Raw genomic sequence first — 14598 nt, 5'->3', positions numbered from 1 at the left:
CCAGGCATAATTTGACTTAATGTAGGTAATGGACGTGCTGGTCAAACGCTTAAGCTTAAGACTATGTTTTTTTGCATCTTTTTTTTATTTTTAGTAACAAATCAGGCTTTATTTTTTTTACAATTTTTTATACACAAAGGGGGGAATTTATTAATAAATTAGGCGCATCTTGGCTGGCATATGAAACTCCAGTCCTAATAAATGCCCCCTATGTGTAAAATCCCCCCTCCTATGTGAACCAGAAAGTCAAATCTGTTTCCTGGCGTAAATTCCAGTAAATTTATCGGACCGTGATGGCCCCGCCCCTTTTGCTAAGCCCAACCAATTCTTCAAAAAAAACTACGGAGGCGGCGTAAAATTAGGAACCTGGCGTAAAAAGCTTCATAAGTTCCCCCATAGTTATTGATATATTTAAGAAATAATAACATTTTAGTGCTGGAGGTTTAAGAGAACCGGTCACTAGATTTTAGGCCACTAAACCACAGGCAAATTCCAAAATCTTGTAGAAGCCCCCAGAAGAGTGGAAGAAGTTTTAGCTGCAAAAGGGGGAGCAACTCCATATGAATGTCTCTGGATTTAGAATAGGACGTCATAAACGCTTCTGTAGGTGGAATGCGGATGTGTCCCAATACTTTTGTCCACATACTGTATATAAAATGCCTGTTATACCCCCCCCCCCCCCCATTATATGTCCTGTTGTCAACGGTATCTGCATCCTCAGCATGCAGAAACAGTTGAACCCAATGCTGTAGCAGGGAACCATCAGCTCCCTGCTTCAGATCCATTTTGAAGCAGAGAGAGCTTCTCCGCTCGCTGAGGACTCCCCGGGCACAGCGCTACTTTAACTTCTGTGCTCGGGGAAGCCACTGACTTCACTGTCCAAATAAGGACAGTGACGTCAGTGGCTACTGATTGAGCGGAATCCTTGTTGCCGATGATATGGCCGGGGATTCCGCTCCTAGAGGAAACCCCTGAGGTCACTGTCCATATATGGACATTGACGTGAGGGGCTCCTCCTGGAGCAGAATCCCCGGCCAGAGTTGGCAACGTGGATTCCGCTCAATCAGTAGCCACAGACGTCACTGTCCATATGGACAGCGACCTCAGGGGTTTCCTCTAGGAGCGGAATCACCAGCCTATGCTCTGGTTGAGCTCATGTTTCTGTCTTTTTTTTGGGGGGGGGGGGGCACAACATAAATGCAAACACAGAGGTGTGAACAGAGCCACAGGTCTTATATGTAGCAACTTCCCCATAGCAACCAATCAGATCACGTCTTTCATTTCTCTAACCTACGCTTAGAAACTGAATCTAGAATCTGATTGGTTACTGTGAGTAACGCTGACACTGCCCGTCTGCGCTGCGCATGGCTACAATGTTGACGAATCACAACGTGGGCGGAATTTAGTGACATCAGAAAAGCGCTCTACAGCTGTATACAGACGGGCGGAGCTAGATACTTGTTATTGACCGGTTGCGTAATGAAGTGGGCGGTGTTTAGAGACTTGACAGAAGCGCAGGAACACAGAAGTAGGCGGTGCTGGGTGGGCGTGATTGACGGGCTTTAGCACGAAGTGGGGCGGGGTTAAGGGACGTCACGTCGGCAGCTAACTGCAGTAATGCTCAGGTAGGCGGGGCTATGTCTAATGATGGACAGGTTGAGTAGGGAAGTGGCGGTGCGTAGAACTGGTTAGTTACTCGAAGCTCCGAGACTCTCCGCCACCACCGCCAGATACCGGGAGCTGAGCCCTTCTCTCCAGGCGATCAGGTGACCACGGACGGCAACATATGGGGGAGGAGGGAGGTAGAGAGACAAAGGACGGGGATGTAAAGTACACGGCGAACCGGGGAGCAGCACCTGAGAGCTGGGCCCAGTACAGTGGGGGAGGGGGAACCTCTAGTAATCAAAGTCTAGTTATTACTCCCGATACAGATGCCCAAGTCCTACCGATACGTCACCGGTGTATGTGTGACGTCACCAAGTTAGTATGACATCATGTCTGGTGGGAAAACCTGTAACTACTACAGCTGATCCTCCCATAATGTCCCCTCCCCCTCTCACGTAAGGAACATATACCCATATATACCCGAGATAATACCCCCTCCTGTAATATATACCCGAGATAATACCCCCATCCTGTAATATATACCCGAGATAATACTCCTCCTGTAATATATACCCGAGATAATACTCCTCCTGTAATATATACCCGAGATAATACCCCTCCTGTAATATATACCCCAGATAATACCCCTCCTGTAATATATACCCCAGATAATACCCCTCCTGTAATATATACCCCAGATAATACCCCTCCTGTAATATATACCCCAGATAATACCCCTCCTGTAATATATACCCCAGATAATACCCCCTCCTGTAATATATACCCAAGATCATACCCCCTCCTGTAATATATACCCCAGATAATACTCCTGTAATATATACCCCAGATAATACTCCTCCTGTAATATACACCCCAGATAATACCCCTCCTGTAATATATACCCCAGATAATACCCCTCCTGTAATATATACCCCAGATAATACCCCTCCTGTAATATATACCCAAGATCATACCCCCTCCTGTAATATACACCCCAGATAATACTCCTCCTGTAATATATACCCCAGATAATACCCCCTCCTGTAATATATACCCCAGATAATACCCCTCCTGTAATATATACCCCAGATAATACCCCCTCCTGTAATATACACCCCAGATAATACTCCTCCTGTAATATATACCCCAGATAATACTCCTCCTGTAATATATACCCCAGATAATACTCCTCCTGTAATATATACCCCAGATAATACTCCTCCTGTAATATATACACCAGATAATACTCCTCCTGTAAAATATACCCCAGATAATGCCCCTCCTGTAATATATACCCGAGATAATACCCCTCCTGTAATATACACCCCAGATAATACTCCTGTAATATATACCCCAGATAATACTCCTCCTGTAATATATACCCCAGATAATACTCCTCCTGTAATATATACCCCAGATAATGCCCCTCCTGTAATATATACCCCAGATAATACCCCTCCAGTAATATACACCCCAGATAATACTCCTGTAATATATACCCCAGATAATACTCCTCCTGTAATATATACCCCAGATAATACTCCTGTAATATATACCCGAGATAATACCCCCTCCTGTAATATATACCCGAGATAATACCCCCTCCTGTAATATATACCCGAGAAAATACCCCTCGTGTAATATATACCCGAGATAATGCCCCTCCTGTAATATATGCCCGGGATAATACCCCCTCCTGTAATATATACCCGAGATAATACCCCCTCCTGTAATATATACCCGAGATAATACCCCCTCCTGTAATATATACCCGGGATAATACCCCCTCCTGTAATATATACCCGAGATAATACCCCCTCCTGTAATATATACCCGAGATAATACCCCCTCCTGTAATATATACCCGAGATAATACCCCCTCCTGTAATATATACCCCAGATAATATCCCCTCCTGTAATATATACCCCAAATAATATCCCTCCTGTAATATATACCCCAGATAATACCCCCTCCTGTAATATATACCCGAGATAATACCCCTCCTGTAATATATACCCCAGATAATACCCCCTCCTGTAATATATACCCCAGATAATACCCCTCCTGTAATATATACCCCAGATAATACCCCTCCTGTAATATATACCCCAGATAATACCCCTCCTGTAATATATACCCGAGATAATACCCCCTCCTGTAATATATACCCAAGATCATACCCCCTCCTGTAATATATACCCCAGATAATACTCCTCCTGTAATATACACCCCAGATAATACCCCTCCTGTAATATATACCCCAGATAATACCCCTCCTGTAATATATACCCCAGATAATATCCCCTCCTGTAATATATACCCGAGATCATACCCCCTCCTGTAATATACACCCCAGATAATACTCCTCCTGTAATATATATCCCAGATAATACCCCCTCCTGTAATATATACCCCAGATAATACCCCTCCTGTAATATACACCCCAGATAATACCCCTCCTGTAATATATACCCCAGATAATACCCCTCCTGTAATATATACCCCAGATAATACCCCCTCCTGTAATATATACCCCAGATAATACCCCCTCCTGTAATATATACCCCAGATAATACCCCCTCCTGTAATATATACCCCAGATAATACCCCTCCTGTAATATACACCCCAGATAATACCCCTCCTGTAATATATACAACAGATAATACTCCTCCTGTAATATATACCCGAGATAATACTCCTCCTGTAATATATACCCGAGATAATACTCCTCCTGTAATATATACCCGAGATATTACCCCTCCTGTAATATATACCCCAGATAATACCCCTCCTGTAATATATACCCCAGATAATACCCCTCCTGTAATATATACCCCAGATTATACTCCTCCTGTAATATATACCCCAGATAATACTCCTCCTGTAATATATACCCCAGATAATGCTCCTCCTGTAATATATACACCAGATAATGCTCCTCCTGTAATATATACCCCAGATAATACCCCTCCTGTAATATATACCCGAGATAATACCCCCTCCTGTAATATATACCCCAGATAATACCCCCTCCTGTAATATATACCCCAGATAATACCCCTCCTGTAATATATACCCCAGATAATACCCCTCCTGTAATATATACCCCAGATAATACTCCTCCTGTAATATATACCCCAGATAATGCTCCTCCTGTAATATATACCCCAGATAATGCTCCTCCTGTAATATATACCCGAGATAATACCCCCTCCTGTAATATATACCCCAGATAATACCCCTCCTGTAATATATACCCCAGATAATACCCCCTCCTGTAATATATACCCCAGATAATACCCCTCCTGTAATATATACCCCAGATAATACCCCTCCTGTAATATATACCCCAGATAATACCCCTCCTGTAATATATACCCCAGATAATACCCCCTCCTGTAATATATACCCAAGATCATACCCCCTCCTGTAATATATACCCCAGATAATACCCCCTCCTGTAATATATACCCCAGATAATACTCCTCCTGTAATATATACCCCAGATCATACCCCCTCCTGTAATATATACCCCAGATAATACCCCCTCCTGTAATATATACCCCAGATAATACTCCTCCTGTAATATATACCCCAGATAATACCCCCTCCTGTAATATATACCCCAGATAATACCCCTCCTGTAATATATACCACAGATAATACCCCTCCTGTAATATATACCCCAGATAATACTCCTCCTGTAATATATACCCCAGATAATACCCCTCCTGTAATATATACCCCAGATAATACCCCCTCCTGTAATATATACCCCAGATAATACTCCTCCTGTAATATATACCCCAGATAATACCCCTCCTGTAATATATACCCCAGATAATACCCCTCCTGTAATATATACCCCAGATAATACCCCCTCCTGTAATATATACCCGAGATAATACCCCCTCCTGTAATATATACCCCAGATAATACTCCTCCTGTAATATATACCCCAGATAATACCCCCTCCTGTAATATATACCCCAGATAATACCCCTCCTGTAATATATACCCCAGATAATACTCCTCCTGTAATATATACCCCAGATAATACCCCTCCTGTAATATATACCCCAGATAATACCCCTCCTGTAATATATACCCCAGATAATACCCCTCCTGTAATATATACCCCAGATAATGCTCCTCCTGTAATATATACTCCAGATAATACTCCTCCTGTAATATATACCAGAGATAATACCCCTCCTGTAATATATACCCCAGATAATACCCCTCCTGTAATATACACCCCAGATAATACCCCCTCCTGTAATATATACCCGAGATAATACCCCCTCCTGTAATATATACCCCAGATAATGCTCCTCCTGTAATATATACTCCAGATAATACTCCTCCTGTAATATATACACCAGATAATACTCCTCCTGTAATATATACCCGAGATAATACCCCTCCTGTAATATATACCCCAGATAATACTCCTCCTGTAATATACACCCCAGATAATACCCCTCCTGTAATATACACCCGAGATAATACCCCCTCCTGTAATATATACCCGAGATAATACCCCCTCCTGTAATATATACCCGAGATAATACCCCTCCTGTAATATATACCCCAGATAATACCCCTCCTGTAATATATACCCCAGATAATACTCCTCCTGTAATATACACCCCAGATAATACCCCTCCTGTAATATACACCCGAGATAATACCCCCTCCTGTAATATATACCCCAGATAATACCCCCTCCTGTAATATATACCCCAGATAATACTCCTCCTGTAATATATACCCGAGATAATACCCCCTCCTGTAATATATACCCCAGATAATACCCCTCCTGTAATATATACCCCAGATAATACCCCTCCTGTAATATATACCCCAGATAATACTCCTCCTGTAATATATACACCAGATAATACTCCTCCTGTAATATATACCCCAGATAATACCCCTCCTGTAATATATACCCCAGGTAATACCCCTCCTGTAATATATACCCCAGATAATACCCCTCCTGTAATATATACCCCAGATAATACCACTCCTGTAATATATACCCCAGATAATACCCCCTCCTGTAATATACACCCCAGATAATACCCCTCCTGTAATATATACCCCAGATAATACTCCTCCTGTAATATATACCCCAGATAATACCCCTCCTGTAATATATACCCCAGATAATACTCCTCCTGTAATATACACCCCAGATAATACCCCTCCTGTAATATACACCCCAGATAATACTCCTCCTGTAATATATACCCCAGATAATACCCCTCCTGTAATATATACCCCAGATAATACTCCTCCTGTAATATATACCCCAGATAATACTCCTCCTGTAATATACACCCCAGATAATACCCCTCCTGTAATATATACCCCAGATAATACTCCTCCTGTAATATATACCCCAGATAATACCCCTCCTGTAATATATACCCCAGATAATACTCCTCCTGTAATATATACCCCAGATAATACTCCTCCTGTAATATATACCCCAGATAATACTCCTCCTGTAATATATACCCCAGATAATACCCCTCCTGTAATATATACCCCAGATAATACTCCTCCTGTAATATATACCCCAGATAATACTCCTCCTGTAATATATACCCCAGATAATACCCCTCCTGTAATATATACCCCAGATAATGCTCCTCCTGTAATATATACTCCAGATAATACTCCTCCTGTAATATATACCCCAGATAATACCCCCTCCTGTAATATATACCCCAGATAATACTCCTGTAATATACACCCCAGATAATACCCCTCCTGTAATATATACCCCAGATAATACCCCTCCTGTAATATACACCCCAGATCATACTCCTCCTCTCTTTGTGTATAGGTGACTGCTGTGTTGCTGTATATTTTCTATATGTGAGGGTCGGGTGTCTGCTCAGCTGTTGCTCTCTGGTATCTGTGCTGAGTTGATAACCAGACTGGAGAGGGGGGGGGGGATTTGTCCCAGAAATAGAGGGCTGCAGGGGAGAATGCACAATACATACCCCCCCCCCCCCCCCCCCCCCGGATTGTCTGTGTGTCGCCTATAGGAGGAGGGGGAGGGGTTTCCTTTCTTTCCCCTGCACTCGGCTGATTGAAGAATGAGGGGGGGGTGTGATCAGCTGTTGTCTGATGGGGAGAGGGGGGGGGGGGGCTGTTTATGTTGTGATGTCAGCAGCCGCCAGTCAGTCCTGTGAGTCACAGCGCGGGGCGGGCGCACATTCCAGCACATAGTGTCACCCGCACTTCTATACACAGATGAAGCAGAGCTGAATATGTCCTATCGCTGCTTCCCCAATGCTTTGTGAGTGCAGATAATGATGTCGGTTTTCTTGCAGTCCCATGTAAGTCTCATATATCACCTTGTGTTGTGCCAAATTACAAAACCAACTCTGCTACATCTGAACAAACTTCATGCAGATGCCACCACGCTCCCTCTAAAGCCACAGCTGCGTGACTACACTATGATCGGTGCTCGTGGACGTATTGATTATCACCCAGCTTTCCCCGAAACCGATATAACTAAGAGCGGAATAAAAAAATCAGCTTTTATTACAGCAGTAAATGGATATTTCCCATCCCCCGATAACTGGTGTGGTGTCTGGATATTACAGTGCTCAGGAGGCCTCATAGAATTCCATACAATGCAGCACACACTGGCCAGAGCCTAAACCACTGCTCATCCTGAGCCTCCTGGTTCATGAATAGAATCCTAGAACTGCAGTGAAGACTGACACTGACATGGAAACGTTCCTGCAACGCTAAAGGAGGAAGGGGGGGGTGTTTGTGTGACTCTGAATAACAAGACAGATTAATCCGCCGTTCAGGGTCTTTAGAAAGCTGGGTGACGACCCCTGTGCGCACTGTCATGGCGTCCGCGTGGCTGTCACCCAGCACCTCACCCCTTCACACCAGACGGTGACTTTTTATAATTCTCATCTTTCTTTCTTACCATCTCGCAGCTGCAAAAAATAAAACTAGGACAATGGGCAGAATCTTCCTGGATCACATTGGTGGCACCCGCCTGTTCTCCTGCGCCAACTGCGACACCATTCTAACCAACCGCTCCGAGCTCATCTCCACGCGATTCACGGGGGCGACAGGCAGAGCGTTCCTCTTCAACAAGGTAAGTCCAGCGCGGTGTGAACGGGAGAAGCCGCCGCCCTCCTTGATGAGCTTGTGATCGCCAAAGTGGCGTATTTTAAAGGGACACACACCCCCTGCGGGCTCTTCGCCATATGTGTTCAGCGGGTGACAGCGGTCTATTGTTCCCTGATATCAGCCTTTCAGGAGGTTGTCTGTAGGACGGGTGTATGCAAACTATTGTCACAGCTGAGGGTTTGTTTCAATGGTATCCGGTCTAGACAATCCTCTGTGCGTTAAACATTCTGGGCTTCAGGCCGATACATTGTGACGACACTGATACATTGTACCTGTGCTGTGTTATGTACATGGGAAGAGAGAATTCATGTCCCATTACTTAATAGGAAGACACCGGGTGACACTGACATGGAAAACGACTTAGGAGTTTTAGTTGACAGCAAGCTTTACTGTAGTAACCAGTGTCAGGCGGCTGCTGCAAAGGCAAGTAAGATCTTGGGGGCATCACAAGGGGCAGAGATGTACATGACGAGAACATGGTTCTACCACTTTATAAATCACTAGTCAGACCGCACATGGAAGGAATAGTGTGTACAGTACTGAGCGCCGGTGCACAAGACATAGCAGAGCTGGAGCGGGTACAGAGGCAGGCAACCAAAGTAATAAATGGAGTGAGTGGACTACAATACCCAGAAAGATGATCAAAAGTAGGGTAATAGAGAAAAAAAAGACGTCTGAGGGGCGACCTAACAACAATGTATAAATATATCACAGGTCAGTACAGAGACGTCTCATCATCTATTATATTCAGGACTGGAACTATAACAAGGGGGCGACCACTACATCTAGAGGGAAGAAGAATTCTACATAGAAAGGGATTCTTTACTGTAAGAGCAGTCACACTATGGAACTCTGTACTGTAAGAGCAGTCACACTATGGAACCTCTACTGTAAGAGCAGTCACACTATGGAACTCTCTACTGTAAGAGCAGTCACACTATGGAACTCCCTACTGTAAGAGCAGTCACACTATGGAACCTCTACCTGTAAGAGCAGTCACACTATGGAACCTCTACTGTAAGAGCAGTCACACTATGAAACTCTCTACTGTAAGAGCGGTCACACTATGGAACCTCTACTGTAAGAGCAGTCACACTATGCAACCTCTACTGTAAGAGCAGTCACACTATGGAACTCTACTGTAAGAGCAATCACACTATGGAATTCTCTACTGTAAGAGCGGTCACACTATGGAACTCTCTACTGTAAGAGCAGTCACACTATGCAACCTCTACTGTAAGAGCAGTCACACTATGCAACCTCTACTGTAAGAGCAGTCACACTATAGAACCTCTACTGTAAGAGCAGTCACACTATGGAACCTCTACTGTAAGAGCAGTCACACTATGGAACTCTCTACTGTAAGCAGTCACACTATGGAACTCTCTACTGTAAGCAGTCACACTATGGAACTCTCTACTGTAAGAGCAGTCACACTATGGAACCTCTACTGTAAGAGCAGTCACACTATGGAACCTCTACTGTAAGAGCAGTCACACTATGGAACCTCTACTGTAAGAGCAGTCACACTATGGAACTCTCTACTGTAAGCAGTCACACTATGGAACCCTCTACTGTAAGAGCGGTCACACTATGGAACTCTCTGCTGTAAGAGCAGTCACACTATGGAACCTCTACTGTAAGAGCAGTCACACTATGGAACTCTCTACTGTAAGCAGTCACACTATGGAACTCTCTACTGTAAGCAGTCACACTATGGAACTCTCTACTGTAAGAACAGTCACACTATGGAACCTCTACTGTAAGAGCAGTCACACTATGGAACCTCTACTGTAAGAGCAGTCACACTATGGAACTCTCTACTGTAAGAGCAGTCACACTATGGAACCCTCTACTGTAAGAGCAGTCACACAATGGACCTCTCTACTGTAAGAGCAGTCACACTATGGACCTCTCTACTGTAAGAGCAGTCACACTATGGAACTCTACTGTAAGAGCAGTCACACAATGGAGCCGCTACTGTAAGAGCAGTCACACTATGGAACCTCTACTGTAAGAGCAGTCACACTATGGAACCTCTACTGTAAGAGCAGTCACACTATGGAACCTCTACTGTAAGAGCAGTCACACTATGCAACCTCTACTGTAAGAGCAGTCACACAATGGAGCCTCTACTGTAAGAGCAGTCACACTATGGAACCCTCTACTGTAAGAGCAGTCACACAATGGACCTCTCTACTGTAAGAGCAGTCACACTATGGAACCTCTACTGTAAGAGCAGTCACACTATGGACCTCTACTGTAAGAGCAGTCACACTATGCAACCTCTACTGTAAGAGCAGTCACACAATGGAGCCTCTACTGTAAGAGCAGTCACACTATGGAACTCTCTACTGTAAGAGCAGTCACACTATGGACCTCTCTACTGTAAGAGCAGTCACACTATGGAACCTCTACTGTAAGAGCAGTCACACTATGGACCTCTCCTGTAAGAGCAGTCACACAATGCAACCTCTACTGTAAGAGCAGTCACACTATGGAGCCTCTACTGTAAGAGCAGTCACACTATGGAGCCGCTACTGTAAGAGCAGTCACACTATGGAGCCTCTACTGTAAGAGCAGTCACACTATGGAGCCTCTACTGTAAGAGCAGTCACACTATGGAACCTCTACTGTAAGAGCAGTCACACTATGGAACCTCTACTGTAAGAGCAGTCACACTATGCAACCTCTACTGTAAGAGCAGTCACACAATGGAGCCTCTACTGTAAGAGCAGTCACACTATGGAACTCTCTACTGTAAGAGCAGTCACACTATGGAACTCTCTACTGTAAGAGCAGTCACACTATGGAACTCTCTACTGTAAGATCAGTCACACTATGGAACTCTACTGTAAGAACAGTCACACTATGGACCTCTCTACTGTAAGAGCAGTCACACTATGGAACTCTCTGCTGTAAGAGCAGTCACACTATGGAACCTCTACTGTAAGAGCAGTCACACTATGGAACCCTCTACTGTAAGAGCAGTCACACTATGGAGCCTCTACTGTAAGAGCAGTCACACTATGGAACCTCTACTGTAAGAGCAGTCACACTATGGAACTCTCTACTGTAAGAGCAGTCACACTATGGAACCTCTACTGTAAGAGCAGTCACACTATGGAACCCTCTACTGTAAGAGCAGTCACACTATGGAACTCTCTGCTGTAAGAGCAGTCACACTATGGAATCTCTACTGTAAGAGCAGTCACACTATGGAACCTCTACTGTAAGAGCAGTCACACTATGGAGCCTCTACTGTAAGAGCAGTCACACTATGGAACTCTCTACTGTAAGAGCAGTCACACTATGGAACCTCTACTGTAAGAGCAGTCACACTATGGAACTCTATGGTACTATGCCACTATGTTGCTATGTCACTGTTTCTATGCCACTATGTTGCTATGTTACTGTGCCGCTCTGTTACTATGTTTCTATGATAGATTGTAACAAACTATTCAGTCTAGACAGTATAAAAAAAATTCACCTGGCTGATGATTCTCTCCCGATGTACCACCCCCATCATCCAGTTATTCACGCCTTGGATATTATTAACTTACCAGACACCAGGGAAACAATTCTTAACCCACTAGATGCCAAGGAGATACTACTACTTTATTCCATCCTTCAAAAAAAAAAAGATATACTGATGAATACCCGCCTGACGGAGGACAAAATGACGCTCTGTCGGCCTCCGTCGGGCTAATGGAGCCTATAAATGCATTTATCGTGTACGTCGGTTTCTGGGTCCACGATCGCTGCTCAGGTTGTGATCATTGGTTAGTTGACCTCTCCCTTCTATTTCCCATCAGGTGGTGAATCTACAGTACAGCGAGGTCCAGGACCGCGTCATGCTCACCGGACGTCACATGGTGCGAGACGTCAGCTGTAAGAACTGCAACAGCAAGCTGGGCTGGATCTATGAGTTCGCCACAGAGGACAGCCAGCGCTACAAGGAAGGCCGCGTCATCTTAGAGCGAGCCCTGGTACGGGAGAGCGAGGGCTTCGAGGAACACGTCCCATCCGACAATTCCTGAAACATTCTCTTTTTTGCTTTTGTTCTTTTTGTAGCCCCTTTCGAGTTAAACCACGCGACCGATCTCTACAACATATTTGCATACACCGTTACCTTGGCCTTCGAGCCGCGTTATGTGATGAGATCTAGAGGAGCGGCGAACGATCAGGATGCGATCACTTTTTGGGTTTGGGTTATTTACCATTTCGAGCATATTCTACCAATGCTTTCTGAGCTGCTCCTGACATCAGCCCATCCCCCACCCTCCGTGTTGATAATTGCCTTATTTTTAGATTCGTACGCTTCGAAATATACATTTACGCATCGCAGATTGTAATCCTCTTCCATAGGAAACGCCTCGTGTACGAGATCCAGTGTTTGCTGCCGCTTGTGCTGGTCACCGCATCAGTAAGGGGGTCAACGGGTGAGCCAGATGTGGGGATTTTATTTATTTATTTTGTTTGGGGGGGGGGGTGGGCCATCTTTCGAACTCCAGCATAAAACCCAGTTACCTTCATGAGTCAGGTGGTGTGAAAAAGTAAATTTTGACATTTTGGCAAAGTTCTTTGTTTTATGTAGTGATGTCGAATTTAGCAGTAGTGTAATAAAATATTGTCTCTCGTATCAAGGATTTTTTTTGGGGGGTGGGGATTGGATTAAAAAAACAAAAAAAAATTACAATTAATGAATAAAGGGGAACTCCAATGATAACCAAAGTTTTCTGCGGTGGTCACGACTCCTTCAGGCTGCTTCCTGTAGATATAAGGCTTTTACCAACCAATCATCTCTGCTTCTACCTGCTGTGGGCTGGAGATTGTAAAATGCCTGTGACTTGCTGCATGCTGCTGCGCAGTGCATAGTCTGCAGCCTCTCCTGGGCCTTAGACCTGGATCTGTGTCTCCAGCATCCTGCTCACAATTTGGAATGACTTCTATAACTAGAGCTTCTGACAGATGTGATCTGGCTCGCCTAGGTGAGGCATCACGGGACATATAGTTACCAGATCTACTGCCTGCAGACTGTGACCTCTACAATCTAGATGGCGGACAGAAACGGGATTATTTTGTTCTAAACGGCAAGTACGAGGTGGGAAGTATTTTATGTGTCTGATGGAGTTTCTTCTTAAAGGGACACTTAGAATCTATTCGCTGCTGAAATCTGCAATGGGCAGCGTCCGAGAGGGCGATTCAGATATCGAGGTGACCATACAAAGTCGCTCCTCCGGCACTCTGCAGAAGCGGCTTGACACAGAGATTGGACTACCTGGTGAGTTTGACCCTACAGGTACGCTACATGGTCAAAAATATTCGCACCCCCATAGAATTAGAAGGTTTGGGCATTTCAGCCTTAGCCAGTGACAAACTGCATGAAATCCAGCACGCTGCCGCATAATCTCCATAGACAAACATACAGAGGTCCGCGACGTTCATTGCAGCAATGTCATGATGTTATTACGCCTGCCCTGTCCCGCACTGGTCAGCTGTGAGAGCTGTCATTATAAAGTGGAGATGTCCAGGCACAACAGCAGCTCGGGTGGAAGCCACGCCGGATCACAGAGCAAAACCACCACATGCACAGCTATAGGGGGGCAGAGGTAGCATTTGTACCCGGGCCCAAAATCCCCTCCAAGATACTAGTAATATAGGTGAGGGACCCCTGTTACTTATATTGTACTTGGGCCCAGGAGCGTCAAAGCACAAGAACTGTTCATCAGGCGCTTTATGAATGGCATTTCTATGGCTGAGCAACTGCAGACAAGCTCAATGCCAGGCAGGGGCTGGAGTGGTGTAAAGCCACCGG

At 44.6% G+C, this 14598-nt stretch overlaps 1 protein-coding gene across 1 annotated transcript; it reads left to right on the top strand.

Annotated features, from left to right (window-relative positions):
- The first annotated feature begins 1656 nt into the window (after positions 1-1656).
- YPEL5 (yippee like 5) lies at positions 1657-13422 on the top strand. Its single transcript, XM_075864627.1, has 3 exons — positions 1657-1766; positions 8582-8745; positions 12596-13422. Exons 2-3 carry the CDS (start codon positions 8605-8607, stop codon positions 12818-12820), a joined length of 366 nt encoding a protein of 121 aa, XP_075720742.1. The 5' UTR covers positions 1657-1766; positions 8582-8604; the 3' UTR covers positions 12821-13422.
- The last annotated feature ends 1176 nt before the right edge of the window (positions 13423-14598 follow it).

The sequence above is a fragment of the Rhinoderma darwinii genome, chromosome 4 (assembly GCF_050947455.1).
Source record: "Rhinoderma darwinii isolate aRhiDar2 chromosome 4, aRhiDar2.hap1, whole genome shotgun sequence".
Lineage (NCBI taxonomy): Eukaryota > Metazoa > Chordata > Amphibia > Anura > Rhinodermatidae > Rhinoderma > Rhinoderma darwinii.
Note: the sequence above shows the minus strand (reverse complement) of the source record. Positions and strands in the feature narration are given on the sequence as shown.